The 16,575-nt window shown below is 38.8% G+C and overlaps 1 protein-coding gene across 2 annotated transcripts in view; it reads left to right on the top strand.

Moving 5' to 3' along the window:
- Kcnab1 (potassium voltage-gated channel subfamily A member regulatory beta subunit 1) overlaps nt 1-16,575 on the top strand; it is a 394,129-nt gene that overhangs the window by 321,228 nt on the left and 56,326 nt on the right. For both annotated transcript variants that reach the window (XM_033759846.1, XM_010636911.3), the window contains exons 5-7: nt 781-825; nt 4,723-4,767; nt 6,601-6,644. In XM_033759846.1, coding sequence (XP_033615737.1) covers nt 781-825; nt 4,723-4,767; nt 6,601-6,644 — 134 coding nt within the window. The remainder of the gene's footprint in view (nt 1-780; nt 826-4,722; nt 4,768-6,600; nt 6,645-16,575) is intronic.

The following is a 16,575-nucleotide window of genomic DNA, read 5'->3' as shown; positions in this document are numbered from 1 at the left end:
AAAGACAGAACTTTCTGTTAAGATGAGTAACGATGAATGATGCCTCCCATCCGCGGCATAAAGGGCAAAGTGCTAACTTCACTGACCTCCTCATTCCCAAGCCTCTGACAGTTTAGTTTCTTCAACCCTGGGTCCCAGGTCGAGGAGGTGGATGGAAGCACAAAAGAGTGATGTCTTTAGTACAGCTCTCCACCACCCACCACCCACCCTGAGGGGCAGAAAGAATATTTTCTTACGTCTCCTTATACAGCATCGTGCTCCTCTGACAAAGTTGGTTACTGGATCCCAGCACATTCTCATGTGGACCACTGCACCTTCAATCCTGGCCTTGAGATATCTAAATCCCATGATGATTCTTTTTTTATCCTCAAGGTCACCTGGGGGTCAGTATTTTCTGTCTAAACAATGTGAGGTTTTTGTGTCTTCCCTGGTCACAAATGAATTGTTCTGCAGTCCATACCACTACGCAGGACATCTATACATGGGATCAGTGGTTCAGAAACACCAAACTGCCAAATGACTCTGCTGTTTCTTAGTATCAGGACTGCAGGCGGTCTCCTGCCTGCATGTCAGGATTTGGCAGGTGCTTCTGGAATACTCCAGAGCAGGATTCTGCAGGCACAAGCAGAAAGAGCAGAAACTGCTACCAGCCAAGAGCAGCTTCTATTTTCGGGATATGTAGGCACTGAGAGTTCTAACTAGGAATGACTCTGGAGTTTGGGTTGACTCTTGCTTTTCCAGGATATCACATTCCAATGCATTATCTGTTTCTCCCTCCAGGGCTGAGGTGATTCTGGGGAGTATCATCAAGAAGAAAGGCTGGAGGTACTGCATTACCATAACTGTTTGTTTACTTTTAAAAGAGTATTTTATGCCAGAGAACAGAAAATAAAATCATATGACACCTGGCGAAAAAGCTGTCAAAAAATTAATTATTGGAAAATAATTTACAATAGTTTGAAAATAAATGCCAGTAAGTTCATTATTTGTGCTTCAAAAATTATGACCAGTTATTGATCACAATGAATTGTTATGAGGTTGAGCAAAGAAAGAGGAGTGTTCATGAAATAATTGTGCATAAAATAAAGTGGCATTTTCATGGCTTTGACTGCCCTTTGTGGTAATTTGGTGAAGGAAGCAAGCTGCAGGGGACTGATTATTTATACACCAAATTGACATTCATCATTTATTAGCAACAGTGGATGCAAAGAAATGATGAAACAGGAAGCCCTTGGGATAAATACCGGCAGACTTTCCTGTCTGAATACAATCAGCTAGCATCTGTCCTGTGTGCCTGGGATCCTTATTATCTAGGCATCTAGAAAAGAGCTGCTATCTCTGAGGGGCCATCCAAGAAACACAAAGAATATGCTTACCTATCCCATGCCCTCACTTTCTGTAGCCAAAGCAAGGGGCAGCACCCTCTTGTGAGGGTGGAGAGCAGTACCCCTACATTTCACAGAGGTTGTCAGCCATGGTAGCCCCTTCTCCTCAAGGGCACAGAATGAGGGAAAGCCCATCATACAAGCTTCGGGACCTCTCTGCCAAATAAATAAGAGCTCTCTAGTATTAGTTAAGAAAATTATACAGAGGGCCGGGAATTTAGCTCAGTGGTTCCGCTGCCTGCTTTGCAAGCGCAAGGTCCTGAGTTTGATCCCCAGTACAAAAAAAAAAAAAAAAAAAACCTATGCCAAAAGGTTTGTACTCATACATATATATTTTTTTTATTTAGCGTAGGAAACATGGGCATTCTCAAAGGGTACAGCTCAATATTGCTGGTATTATACCTCTATAGGTACCATTTAAACTTCCTCTGGGAGGAGAAACTAGAAGGGTGAAACTGAAGCCCCTGAATTTTCAGGGTTGCTTGGTTCTCACTCCGAGATAAATGCTTGGTAGGAACAGAGGGCCTGGTGGGAATGGAAAAGGAGGCATTTTTGAAGATGTGAACAAAGAAAATTTAGTGACCTACTTCTGTCTCTCCATTCCCCAACCCCCCGGGGAGAATTGAGAGAAAACTGATTCTGCCTTAAATACGGAAAAATATTCAGTCCCCACCCAGTCCTCCACCTTGACCAAAACGCTGCCCCACTGAGGGCTGCTGTAACCAAACACCACAAACTGGGAGGCTTAAACAACAGAAGTTTATCCTTGCACAGTTCTGATGTGGGCACGGGCACGCTTCCCCTGAGACACTACATAACGTCCTCCCTTGCCTCTCCCTGGCTTCGGGTGGGGACCGGCAACCGTTAGCCATCTTCTTTGTTCCTTGGCTTACAGCTGCAGCACCTCGCCCTCTGCCTCCGTCCCAGCACAGCATTCTTATCCCGTGTGTCTATGCGTCTTCTTGTAGGAAAGCCGGTCATATTGGATTCGCGGCCCACTCAATTCCAGTGTGATCTAACCTTAACACAGTTACGAGTTACATCTGCATGACCTTATTCCCAATTAAGCTCACATTCTCGGGTACAGGGGGTTAGTACTTTTGTATTTGGGTGTTAGTACTTCTTGGGGGGAGGCACAATTCAATCCTAAATAAAAACTTTGGAGATGAGCCCGGACAGTGCAAGGAGCCCTGCAGTGAGGTGCAGGCTGCTGAGGAAGAAGAGAAGGCATCTACTTCTACTCCCTGTGTGCAGTGGCTCTTTTCCCCCCTCAGCATCCAGAGATCATTTAATCAATACTCTTCATAACTGCAAACCTATTAGACATATCTTTTGTGGAAAATAGACTGATATGTGTATTTCACAAGCTGCCTTTCCGCCTTGCAAATAGACTTGAGCTATCAGCATGGTACAGAATGTTCACAGCAGTTCCCAGGTGCCCCCAGAAGACTGGTGAAAAGATAAACTATGTCACCTCAGCCCTGAGCCCCTAAAGCTGTTTCCACTACCACACAAGGACTTCTCATCCTGCTGCTGCCCCTCACTAGCTGCTCTATTCAGAGCAAGTTACTTCACTTTTCTGATTCCCAATCTCCTTACCTAGAAAATGCATAGCATAACTGTTCATGAAGTGCCGTGCTCACAAAGTGAGATAAGGTGTTCAAAATCTACTGAGGACCGTGCTGGGTCCCTGTGTAACACTCACGCTGCCATGCTCCAGCCGCTCCAAAGAGGCACTCAACCCCCATGAGAGGCAGTGATAATTCACCAGCTTGCTGTGTATCCTTCCCACATGAATACAAGCGTTGATGTGCCCACTACATGGGACAAACATTTCACAGAAAGCCTAACTTTGGAGAAATAAGTGTGTGATGGTTTTGGGGTAGAATGTGAATCTTTGGCCGACCTGACTGCTGTGAATGATGGAGAGGCTGCATTTGTTTTTAATAATATTCCACGTAGCTTTTTACTGAAGGTGGAAAGTGTTTGTGAAGGAGATCCGGCTCCTGTGGCAGACTGCTATTAGAACAGGTATCAAGAGGTTGATGGATTAGCCTGGAAACTTCATCAGCCCTTTCGAGGTGTGTAATCCCCAGGTGTATATATCTGTAGCTCTGCCATTACCATGCCTCAAATTACTTTTCAGGGAATTAACTTCAGTGGGACGGGGCTGCTGACATTTGCAACAAATTTTTCTTGTTGCAACGAGGCTGTCAGAACTGTCACTGTCATCCCCCACTTGAAATCATTAACCACGCTAGGCTCTTATACTTGAGTAAGTATCTCAAGGAATCGACTCCGCTGCTGATAGAATTATAAATGTTTTACTTCAAATAATCCCAAAGTTTGGTCTTAACCTTTGAATCTCAAATGAGTTTTTTCCAGACCGGTTCAACTGAATTATATACCTAGAGAAACTAAATTGCACTGAGCTCCGCCTCCCTATTCAATGCCATGTGTACGGTTCTGAAGACCATATTTTTTATTCCATGATCATAACACTACAACTGCATTTCTTGCCCTTGGGTGTGGTTTTGAGAAGGTAACAAGTTTGCCGACAAGATTTTCACATTGAACTTTCCTATTGATAAAGTGGTAGAACGATGAGTTAAAGATTTTAGAACTATTTTCTTAAAATGACATTTCTTCTCGTTGTTGGTATGGGATCGAACTCGGGTCCTTGCACTTGCAAGGCAGGCGGCAGTTAAAATGATATTTGTTTTTAAGAAGACACTCAAAGAAAATATTTATTGACTCTCAGACTTTACCTCACCGTTCATCTCTCTGTGAGGTCAGTTCCTGCCTGTGACTGTGATGCTTGGATAGGAAAATAAATCAAGAGCAACAAGGGTCTGTGGTCCTTGGCAGAGAGTGGACTTTCCTCCTAGGACAAGGTCACAGGCAATCAACATTAGGCCAGGTGCCAAATCAGTGCTAATGAGTGGTTCTCCATCGAGCCTCCAAAGCAGCGCATCCTTTCAATGCTTCACTTATATTTTCTGTATGTTTCCGACCCTTCAAGCCAACCTCTACTCAGCTGCAGCTGCCCTTTGCACCACCACTCAGGGCTTGCTACCACTGCCTCTTCCTCCTCTAGCAGCTCCAGGTAGAGACGTTTCTCTTCCTCCCCTTCCTCTGGGGTCTGATGTCAAGTCAGGGCTCACTGGCTTCCCTTTATCTTTACATTTCAGTGAAATGAATCAACAAACTTATCTCTCAATTGGTTCTTTAAAATGGGAGGCACAATAACAGATTCCTTCTGGTGCTATAATGATAATGTGATTCAGCCCAATAACTTGCAGCACGTCTACTAATTCTGTGTCTGTTTGACATGCAGGAGATCCAGCCTCGTCATAACAACTAAGCTCTACTGGGGTGGAAAGTAAGTTAAATACCTTTCTATTTCCCTACTGGATAAGAAACAACCAGTAATTCATGCTTTGATCCATTATACCAACTACTTTACATCTAACTTACACTAAAATTAATTGGCTTACAGAGGTGAATTTTTTTTTTTTATGCTAAGGAAATAGCACTTAGCCCAGGATTCAATTTTAGCAAGATATTCCCAAAGAAGTTTGCATGGGCTACTTATTACCAAGTGATTTGTGTAAATTTTTCAAATATCAGTGTCATACTTACAGTGATTTCCAAAATAGAATTCAAATTTCAAGGAAAGAAAATAAGCACAAAGCATCACAGAAGAAAAGCTACTCTAATATGCCAAACCTCAGAGACTTCTGGAGAACACAAAGATAAAAATACCTTGTCTGACTCCATTAAGTCTCTGATCATTTCTGCAAAGGGCTCTCAAAGTGCTGATCAGAAGAACTATCTCATTGGAGAATGACAGGAAGCTATCCCTGCGTCACTCACTGTCAGGCCAATGAAAGAGAAGTCCTTCTGCTGTGGAATGCAGATCATATTTCACAGAATGAGTTGGCTTCGGATGGGCCTGCCTGCTGGTGTTTGAACTGTTACTTACATTATTCAGCAAGAACCAGAGGCTGGCCTTTCTGACAAACAAGTTAGAAAACTGCAAGCTATATTCTATACACCAGAGCAATGACTGGCACTATGCTTTGCGTGAAAATCTCAAGGATGCTACAGTCTTAACAAAAATGGAGATGATCACATCTTATTTACTTCCCTATAATTGATAGGGAATAATATTTTTTAAAAAAACAGCAGAGGCCTTTCTTTAGAAACCTTCTAATCACAATGCATACACACTTATATTTTATAGTTTTTCTTCAAGCTGCTAGTCATGATATGAAGACAAAAAGATGGAATTTAGATTTTTATTCCTTATTGTCAAAAATAAGGCAAATAAGGATTTTCATTGTCTGTCCTCTGACTCACTGTGCCATTTGCCTGTTACTTTTGCAGTAGCATACAAAACCGTGCCCACGGCATATGAATAAACAGGAAATGAACCAAGCCACAAGCAGAATACTACTTGCAATATTATCTAACATATTTATGAAAGATACAGAATACGGACATTCACAAAGGTGAATGGTAAACTGCTATATTTTAAATAGAGGTTGCCAAAAGTATTGATGCTGAAGAAACATTTCATGTATACTTTAAAATTCGACCACCATATTTTTTTTTCTAATTGTTCAGAGTTTGAGAAGTATCGGGGAGGCCAGGAGTAGCCATGAGTAAAGGTCTGTCTTCTTAGGGTACTACTTGAAGAAAAACTTGGTTCATCACACTTCAGGGGAAAATAGTTGCTAAATTTCTTTGGGAGTCAAAGGCGCTTTCAAATTTGCTTCCTTTCTTAGATAAATTAATGATTTCAACAGGCTAGCCAGCTTAGAGTAAATGCACAGACTTATTTATGTAAGGCTTTTTTCTTCTTTAGGCTGGGTAAGAACAAGGTGAGGTGGTTGAGGACTGTGTCAAATTATTTACAGAGAGGGAGCAGGTAGGTGAGTTATGAACCTGAACCTCAAGCTGAGTGACATTCGTGGCACGGTGACAGTCGTGCTTAATTGATCTCATGGGTCCCTATAGAAAAGGGGATTGCTAGATATGTTGCCCACGCACCTACCCTCCTCAGCATCCAGTGGTATGGAATTTGCCTACAACACACTTTTAAAACATGCTTTTTTTCAGACTAAGAATAATTATTCCTCTGCAGTTTGAGATAGGGCTTTCTTAAAAGCACACCTCCGTTCAAAGTCATTTATCTCCTTTCTTCTTGCAGAGCCGAAACAGAAAGAGGGCTATCAAGAAAGCATATTATTGAAGGTGGGTACTGCTGCTCCAGTCTTATTTTCATTTGTGGGCTCCTGATATCAATTACATAGTAGGTCCGAACCACACCGAAAGCAGGAAAAATTCTATATGAAAATAACCACAGTCGAGCAACATTCTTCCTCAGGTTTAAATGAGAGGAGCACAGAAATACAGGGAGGGTGGGACCACAAAAGGAAGAGGTCAGCTGTCTAACTGTTCTCCGGCACTGTTACTGCTGCTGTAACAAAGTGTGTCTGTAAGACCTCCCCCATCCCAGTCCTGGAGACTGAGCCTAGCCTTCCCCAGTAAGCTGCATTCCCAGCCCCTTTTCTTTCGGTTTTGAGACAGTCTCTCATAATCACTAAATAGCTCAGGCTGGCCTCAAACTTGCTATCCTATACCTCTGCCTCCCAGAGTACTGGGATTACAGGTGTGTGCCAGCTCCAGAAAATTTTTTGAGAACGTACTGAGATATAATATACATACCATGAAAATTAATCCATTGAAAGTGAATAATTCATAGGTTCTGAGTGTAATTATAGGGTTGTGCAACCATCATCATGATGCAATGTTAAGACATTTTCATTAACCCCAAAAGAAACTGTGTACCCATTAGAAGTCATTTCTCCTTCCTTACCCTCTCCCAAAGCCCCAAGCAACCACTAATTTAATTTTTGTCTCTATAGATATTTGACAGTTTGGACATTTCATATAAATGAGAATATACAACCTACAAAATGCTGTTAATTGTATGTTGTAATCTTTCACTTTGAATAATACTCATCCATATCACAGCACATAACAGCACTTCATTTTTACAAACTAACATTTTACAGTATGCAGATTCCACATTTTGTTTATTCATTTATCAATTAATATACCTTTGGATTATTTTCACTTTGGGACTATTATGAATAATGCTGCCGTGAACATTTGTGTACAAGCTTTTGCATGGGCACATGTTAAGACTACTCTAGTTTTTAAAAAAGAGCATAAATATATGCATAAGGAAAAAACTAGAAAATTACTACTGGGTAATAGATTCATGGCACCATTGGTTTGGCAATCTACTAAAGTTTTTGTACAGTTGAAGTAAACAGGAATAAAACAGTCTATTATATAATAGGGTAGTACTATTCTACTTCATTATGAAGATTGTGAGAGTTTTAATTTGTATTTATTTCTTCTTTGTCTATATAACTTTTAAGTTTATACTTTCACTTTTTGCGATAAAAACGTTTACAGGGCCTGCCATATATTTCCAATACCTTTGTACTATATGTCATGAAAATGCCAGATAGTACAATGTTAGGTTCGTAATTAATCAAGACAGATGGTTATCTCCTTCTCCAGTAATAATTTTAAGAGACACCAACATCATCAAAAGCAGAATGTACTTTTAATCCCAAAACTTTAACACTCAAAAATAAACGGCTGGTGATGTAGCTCAGTGGCCCTGCACCTGTTCCGCAAGCACAAGTTCCTGAATTTGATCCCCGGTACCTAAATAAATAAATAAAAATAAAGTAGTAAAATCCTATGCTCATTTTATCTTATCTTACATCTGCCAATCTGGTATATACCCTTCCCAAGATTTCCCTAAATTATACTGACATCTCCCCATTGATCTACCTTACATTCACTTATATTTAAAAATATTAAAATATGCCTGTTAAAATAGAAGAAGCAGGCTACAAATATCAACCTAATCCTGGCTTTTTCTCAATTCACATATATTTTTACATACAATTTATGAGTTATTTCCAGTTTTTATTACAACATAGGAATATACAAGTGACCATCTTTACACAAATGGGATAGATTGTAGAAGGAGCACTATTAGGTCAAAGAATAAGGCATATTTTAAACTAAAATTGTTTTCAAAAAAAGTGTATCAATCTGCTAGATGAGTAGGGTTTATTTATTTACTGATTAGTGAACTTATTTGTTGGTGAGTTGAGCTTCTTTTGTAACTTTGTACTTCTGAGTCAGCTGTTTGTGTTCTCAGGCTGCTTTCTTTTGAGTTGTTTATCCTGGTCTTAATTAATTTTCAGGAGCTCTCTATATATGTGATGTGTACTTGTTGGTTTTACATGTTGCAAACATTTTCTCCCTTGTCATACTGTTGTAAGCTTTTTCTCCATGAACCTAATCTAAAAGATAATGGGGTGTGTGTTTGTTTGTTTCGTACTAGGGATCAAACTCAGGACCTTGCACTTATGAGGCAGGTGACAACACCACCGAGCTAAATTCCTATCCCAATAATGTTTAATTTGAGGATATTCAATTTTCACTTTGGAGGTTAGAGATCTTTATTGACTTATAAACATGATTACCTTGAAATATTTTAGACTAGCAGTAGAAAACAGACAGTTCCAACATTCAATCTTTTGATTTAAAATGGAGACCTTCAGTCTGGGGATTTAGCTCAATGGTTCTGCTGCCTGCCTCACAAGTGCAAGGTCCCCTCTTCATTTCCCATGTACCAATAAATAAATAGATAGATAGACAGAGACCTTTGAAGCCAAATCTTAGCAAATACACACACTTTTAACTATATCATTCTATTGTTTCCAATGTCTTTATATGAGTTTAGTATTTCTCACTGATTTTATTATTTTTGTTGACATGGGCTTTGAAATCAGACAGATCTTTGTTCAAGTTCTAACTCTGTCATTTATGAGCTTAGTGACATTGTACAAGTTAAGTGATCTCGCTAAACCTCTGTCTCCTTGATGATAAAACAGACTACAAATATTTCCATCTCATGGGATTACTATATGGAGATTAAAATTAGGTAATTCATACAGAGCATTGTGTATGTTACATAATAATACGTAACAAATGCCATTTTTGTCATCAGCGTTACCATTGTTTTTAGAGGTGCAACTTTATGGATAAGGTCACTCTACTAAGAAGGTGGCATTCTGAGCTGCCACAATGGATGACCACTTCCTACCCCTACAGAAAACTACCAAATTCCTCTCTCTGTTAGTTATTTTTCTCTCATTGCCGAGACAAAATACCAGACGCCAAAAGTTAAAGAAGAGGTTCATTTGGCTCACAGTTAGTAGAGGTTTCAGTTCATAATTGTCTGGCTCTGTGGCTGGGATGGCAAACAGGCTTCACAGAGGAGAAACAACATGGCATGCACAAGGCAACAAGGGGAACTTAATGTCTCCCTGCCCCTTTTATCTTATTCGGACCCCTTAGGGCAGGCAGCACTCACCCCCTTCGTCCCAGTGCCCTTGAGCCTAGCACTGCACCATGAATCAGTTCCAGCTTCACACACCCTGGACCCAGCCCATGACCACATGAGGCTCTGGGGGGACAGCTAGACCCAAACCTTAACCCTCTCCCAAACAAAAGCCCTTCTCAGGCCTGAAAATGGAGGAATTTTGCCACTATCCTCTCCATCAAATTTCCATTACTTTAATGTTGACTGGTCTGTGTACATAATCTTTAGAATCCCCCCCCCAAAAAAAATCAGTTTTCTTTAGGCCTCATGTAATTTAATAGAAATACCTTAAATTTCTTCTTCCTTTAATTCAGTAATTCTCTTAGTATCTATCTAATCTCAGGATAGGTAAACCAGTTCAGCTAAAATCCAAACTACCCCAGAGTAAAACTTTTAACACAAAATTTCAAACTTTTGCAATTGAGTTCACTTATCATGTTGTTATTATTTGGTGTAATTTTGAAGTTCATAGTTTCTTTCACCCAAAGACAAAGGTTTGTCAGTATTAGAATCATCTCCAAAGGAGGTGGGCTGAAATTAAATAATTAAGTGAGTTTTACAGAAAAGCACAGACATGAGATTTCTGAACCAAAACTAAAAGTTTGATGAGGTTTACAAATAATTATCCTTGGATTTCACTGCTATTTTTTCTATGATGATGGTGGCCTTATTCAACATTGGAGATTCATGTGCACATTAAATTTCAGAAGCACTGGTAAGGGATGAGACGATTTCCAGTTCATGTAGAACTCAGGCTGTGTACTGGGCGGCCATGGATAAAATGAGCTAAGTTTGTGCATAATTTAATTTGAAAACATTCATATGAAAGGCCTTTTCTTTGACCCCGAAGTCCTTGACTTACATATAGTTAGTATAATGTTGTGTTTAGATTTGCAAGGAGGGAGAAGAAAATGTATTATTATATCTATTTAGAATCCCAAGATTTGTTTAGGCCCTAAAATTCTTATTTATTAATTCAGTCATTTTACAAACATTCCATTAAGTCCCAATTTGTGCCAGCACTGGAATTCAGCAGATCAAATTCCTTTAGTACTTAACATAAAAGAAAAGAAACAGTTTGATAAGTCACATTGTAAAAATAAGTAGATTGTGTGCTTTTATAGTCTAAGCCATGTCTAAGTCTACATTTGCCTTTCTTTAAACAACAGTTGTGTTGTGTGACTCAAGAAAAAGAACTATCATTGTAGGAGCAGGAGAGAAAAATAAACTGAGAAAGCACAGCTTGAAACTTTTTAGTAAATGTCAGATGTCAAACCTTATATGGAATTTTAAAAGAAAAGATAATTGATTTCTGAATTCAAGAATAAATTTCTGAACAAAAGGATCCACTGAAGGGTTCCTCTCCACTGTACCAGGCCCATAAACACTTACACCCACCCAGGATTACCATGTTTTATAACGGTCTCACAAGTAACTCTAATACAACACAGCCTTTAAAAACAAGAAGCAAAAGTGTCTTCAATTATGACTGCTAGGCCTACTGAAATGAAACTGGGAATTAAATAAGGAAATAGTGTACATTATTTAATGCAACATTTTTTAAAGCTAGATAGGAAAGCAAGCTCGTGATAAATATAAAAGGTGATTACATGACTTATTGGAGTAGAACCCTTGTAGAATTTCCAAACTACAAATGTCCTTGTTTCTACACAGTTAAACCTAAACTGAAACAGTTCTAACCATGCCAAATCTGAAATAAGTATATTATTTAAAGTCTGAAATAAGCGTATTAGTTTAGAAACCTGTGAAGTAGGCTTAAGCTGAATTAAAGTTCATCTTCTAAACAAAATGGTTTCTGTTAAACTTCAAAAGAAAAATGTACTTAGGGGTTATTTTTTACTATGGTCACCTGAAAGCTATTGCTTTACATAATTTACAATCCTGTGCACTTTTGAGGAATTGCCAGTTCACTTTAAGATATTTTCTCAAGGGCAAGGAACATTTCTCTTGCCCTTCGCCTCCCCAAGACACTGGGTTAGTGCCAAAAGCACCTTCTGTAAGTGCAATCGCTGCTTTGGACCACTTACCTGCAAAGACTGTGATTAGCAGCACACCTGCCCTCTGGAGCCAAGGCTAATACATTTTTGTATGTCCACTTAACCCTAAAGCAACAGCTGGGCCCAAGCCAATGTTTAAGAAAACATTTGCCAAATGGAGATGAAACGTAACTACTTGTGTATGAAAGCAAAATCCTAAATGGCGCTTAAGGAGACATTTCGTGAGCACAATTCTATATTCCCATGATTTTCCTACTTTTACATGATTAAACAGGAAATCCCTGGAAAGCATTAGAAAACTGAGGCTCAGAGAATCTTAAGAGACATCACAAGGTCTTTCACACCAGCTCAAATTAGTCCCCTCAATTAGTACGTCTCTCAAACCCTACACCTCGCCTCCTCACTCTGGCCCACCCGCTGCCAAGAGCTGCACAGGGGAGATAGGAGCCTGTCAACCTTAATCCGGCTCCTACGATGACCTGTGACCTGCTTCCCTCTTATTCCCCATCAACAGTCACCTCACTTCTCTAGCGAAACTCTAGGTCTCGTCTTTGATTCTTCCGACATCCACACCCTCTACCAGTAACGCCAGACGTGCTTTTCATTTCTACTTGCACAATTTGTCCTGAATTTGAACACACCTCACCAACTGCGTACAAATTTGATAGGTTGCAGTCCTTTCCTGGCTGGTCTCGTTTTCCTGCTTTCATTCCTGTCCCTATGGATCCTTCTCAACAGGCAAAGCCATCAACTCAAAATGGAAATCTGATCATATTATTTCTCCTGTTTAGCTCCCTTCCGTAACTCACTATCGTTCCCTGGTCCTTTGTCAATGTTTTTAAAATCTGATATAGAATAAAAGCCAAAGTTCATAACCTGGATTACAAAACTTTATGAGCAAATGGTAGTATCTCCTCAGAGTACAATCTTATTTCTGTCCTTCAGAGTCCGAGTGAGTGGGATCCGTGGTCTGCTGAGGCACATACTTCCTCAGGCATACACTTGAATATATATATATATACATATGAATGATAGTGCTTTTGGATAGACATTATGACCTTCAACAATGAATTTAAATGAACTTAAACCAATAGTTGTCCTCAGTATGCCCTGATCTTTGTGACACTGTGTCTCTGTTTCTTTATACCCCTATAGTCTGGCATAGTTTCAAATCTAACTGGGACTTATTACATGCTTGCAGGATGTAAAATAAATGATTCAGGTCATTCCTAGTCTGCAAAACACTTGATCATACAGCATTATACTATAACGGTGCCAAATTACTCAGGTTCTTCTCCTAGTTACTCTCAGCCCACACTGAGCTGTTTGAAACAGTCACAGGATAGGAGCCGGGTGAGGTTGAGGGCTGGGGCATCACACTTCCTCAGAAAGGAAGATAACTCGTTTCCAGTGCCAGACATGGACCAGAACTTAAATATCTCTCTTTAAACCCAAGGGGTCTAGGAAAATTTTGGCCCTTTAATCTTTGGATCTTTTCCTCCGAAACTTTTCAGACATGAATATCACATTATAATTACCACGTTACATTTCTGTCAAATATCTCTCACGTCACTCTCTAAAGCAACAATTCGGAACAACGTAATTTTGTCAGCCCTAATACAAATTAGAGAATTAAGTCGCAAAACGGTAAAAAATCCCAAGCATACTAGGGGGCAGAAAACCCTTTCAAACCTTCTGCTACCCTGTTAGCTGCTTGCTTGGTTACCCCTTACCTCCTCACTGCCTGTAAATTTCCCCATGTTTCACAGTACTTTTTAAGGTAAACTTCATTTTGAGGTGCCCTTTGAGATAGCTTGTGCTGGCCCAACACTTAGAGTCCCAGCAGATTTGAAAGATCAGGCTATAGACCTCAGAACACTGTCTGCCCTAATCTGTTCATCAAAGCTTTTAACAAATGCCACCATAGACAATCCCTTCTCCATGGATGGAAATATTCCGGAGCTAGATTCAAGTACTCCATTTTCCTGTCAGAAAAGTAATTGTGGCTGTCCAATAAACCAGTTTGAAAACCAAATTTAAATTTATAAGAGCCTCATTTAAGAGGCAATTAATTTTATGATTATAATAAAAAGAGAAAAGTCTCTGGTCTTCCTGAGGAATTAAAAGGCTGATAAGGAAATGCTATGCTTCATGGAAATGAGATGAAATGGTTCTTGAACACTTTTGGTTGCATAATATTATATATAATACATTCTATTTCAAGGAAGTGTTAATTTTACTGAAATTAATTAATTTTTTCTGGCTACTGAATTGAGGTCTGAAAACATGAGGTTGTGGTTCCAGGCTTTCTTTTTTTTTTTTAATTCTCATTCTTTTATATTATTTCTTAAATCTTTATGATCTTTCGTAGTTTTGTTTTTCCAAAAAAAAAAAAATAGACAATAAAAGAAATGGTAGAAAAGACTGTCTTTTTCCTAGTGCCCATATTAGCACTTTGTTAGTTAGCTGCAGAGATGGATTTCTTTCTACACTCTCTATTTTGTTCCATGGTCGTGTGTGTGCTGTTAATGCTAATGCAATGAATGGCATTTTGACTACTATAGCTTTTGTAGTTTGTTTTGAAGTCACTGTAATGCCTCTTATTTTGTTCTTTTTGTACAACGTTGCTTTTGTCTATCTTGGTTTCTTGTGGCTCCATATGAATCTTAGGATTGTTTTTTCTAGTCTACTGAGTAATGTCATTGGTATTTTGACAAAGATTGCATTGAATCTGTAGATTACTTTGGGTGTTATTAACATTTTCAATCCATAAACATGGGGCATTTTCTACATTTTCTGGTATGCTTCAGTTTTTTGTATCATTGTTTTATAACTTTAATTATAAAGATAATTTACTTCTTGGTTAAATGTATTCCTTTAGTTCTGTTCTGTTTTGTTCATAGCTATTGTAAACAGCATTGCTTTCTTGCTTTCTTTTTCAAGCACTTCAAAACTAGCATATAGAAATATTACTGAAGTTTACATTGATTTTGCACCCTGCAACTTTGCTGAATTTATTTGTTCTAACAGGATTTTTTTTTTCTTTTGTACTGGGGATTGAACTCAGGACCTTGCACCTGCAAGGCAGGAAGCAGCACCACTAAACTAAATCCCCAGCCCTCTAATAGGATTTTTTGGAGGATTCTTCTGGGGTGAAATTTCTATACATGATATCACATTTGGAGGCAACTTGACTCCTATTTTCCAATTTGGATGCCTTTTATTTCTTTCTCTTGCCTGATCTTTCTAAGCAGCACTTTCAGTGTACTATTTGTGTGTTGACTAAAACTGGTGAAAGTGGACATCTTTGCCATGTTCCCAGTCTTAAAAAGCATTCAGCTTTTCCACTTTTAATATGATGCTAGCTGTGGGCTTGTTATACATGGCCTTTGTTATATTCAAGTACACTCTTTCTATATCTAATTTGTTTAGAGGTTTTTTTATCATGGGCAGATGTTGAATTTTATTAAAATGCTTTTCTGTGTCTATTGAGATGTTTCTTTTTCTGTTTTGTTTGTTTTCCGGTACCAGGGACTGAACTCAGGACCCTGCTGCTTGTGAGGCAGGCACAGTGCCATTGAGCTAAATCTCTGGCCCCAAGAGGTTCATATTTTTTTGTCCTTTATTATGCTGATGTGCTGTTTAACATTTATTGATTTACATATGTTGAACCATCCTTGCATCTTTGGGATGGATCCCACTTGATCATGGTTTATAATCTTTTCATGTGCTGTTGGATTCAGTTCGCTAGCATTTATGTTTGCTTGAATTTTTGCATCTGTGTTCATCAGAGATATTGGCCTGGAACTTTCTTTATGTGTATGTGCTGGTCTGGTTTTGATATCAGAGTAATGCTGGCCTCATAGAAAGAGCTTGAGAGAATTATCGCCTCTTCAAATTTTTGGAATAATTTATACTGCAGGTGTAGGTATGTTATGTTTCCATCACCACTTGTCTCAAATTTTCAATTTCCCTTTTTAAAATAATTGGAATCAGTTCTCTGAAATGTTTAGCGGGATTCATCAGTGGCACCATAGGATCCTGAGGTTTTGCTTTTTTTTTTTTTTCTTTTTTATTGAGGTTATTGGTACAATCTAGGTATATAAATACAGTTACATTCATCATTGGGATTCTGCACCTTTACATAATAGGTCTTGATTCTCATTTTTCCCCTTGTCCCTGTCCTCCCTTCACCCCCTCCTCCCCTCCCCATTTACAAACACTTTATTTCCATTTTTTCAGTTTCTCATATTTTTTTCCTCTCCCTTATTACCTTTCCCCCACCCTTCCCACTTTCCTTACACCTTTAGCCCTTTACTTCCTATTTCACATTATTAATTGTCTCATTAGGATCCTGTGTACTATTATAGTTTTTCACACCAAAGAAACTATTCGGTATTTCAGTTAAAGAAATCTCTGTATGAACATTAAAAATAGGGACTCCTAAAATAAAACTAAAAAGGAAAGTAAAAGAGAAAAGGCAATGATGTAACATCAAAATAATCCTTAATTCTGGAGATGAAAATGGTCCCTGAACATATTTAAATTGCTTCTCGCTCTTATAGTCTTATCTTATTCTTTTTTCATTATTTAGAGAATACTTTATTAGTTTCTGTAATCAAACCCATGTAGATATGACCTTACATATTTAGTACGATGTGTTACCCCTGTACACATGGAAAAAAAA

This window comes from Fukomys damarensis, unplaced genomic scaffold, assembly GCF_012274545.1.
Source record: "Fukomys damarensis isolate Sample0158 unplaced genomic scaffold, DMR_v1.0_HiC HiC_scaffold_37, whole genome shotgun sequence".
Classification (NCBI taxonomy): domain Eukaryota; kingdom Metazoa; phylum Chordata; class Mammalia; order Rodentia; family Bathyergidae; genus Fukomys; species Fukomys damarensis.
This window is presented reverse-complemented; position numbering and strand designations above follow the sequence as displayed.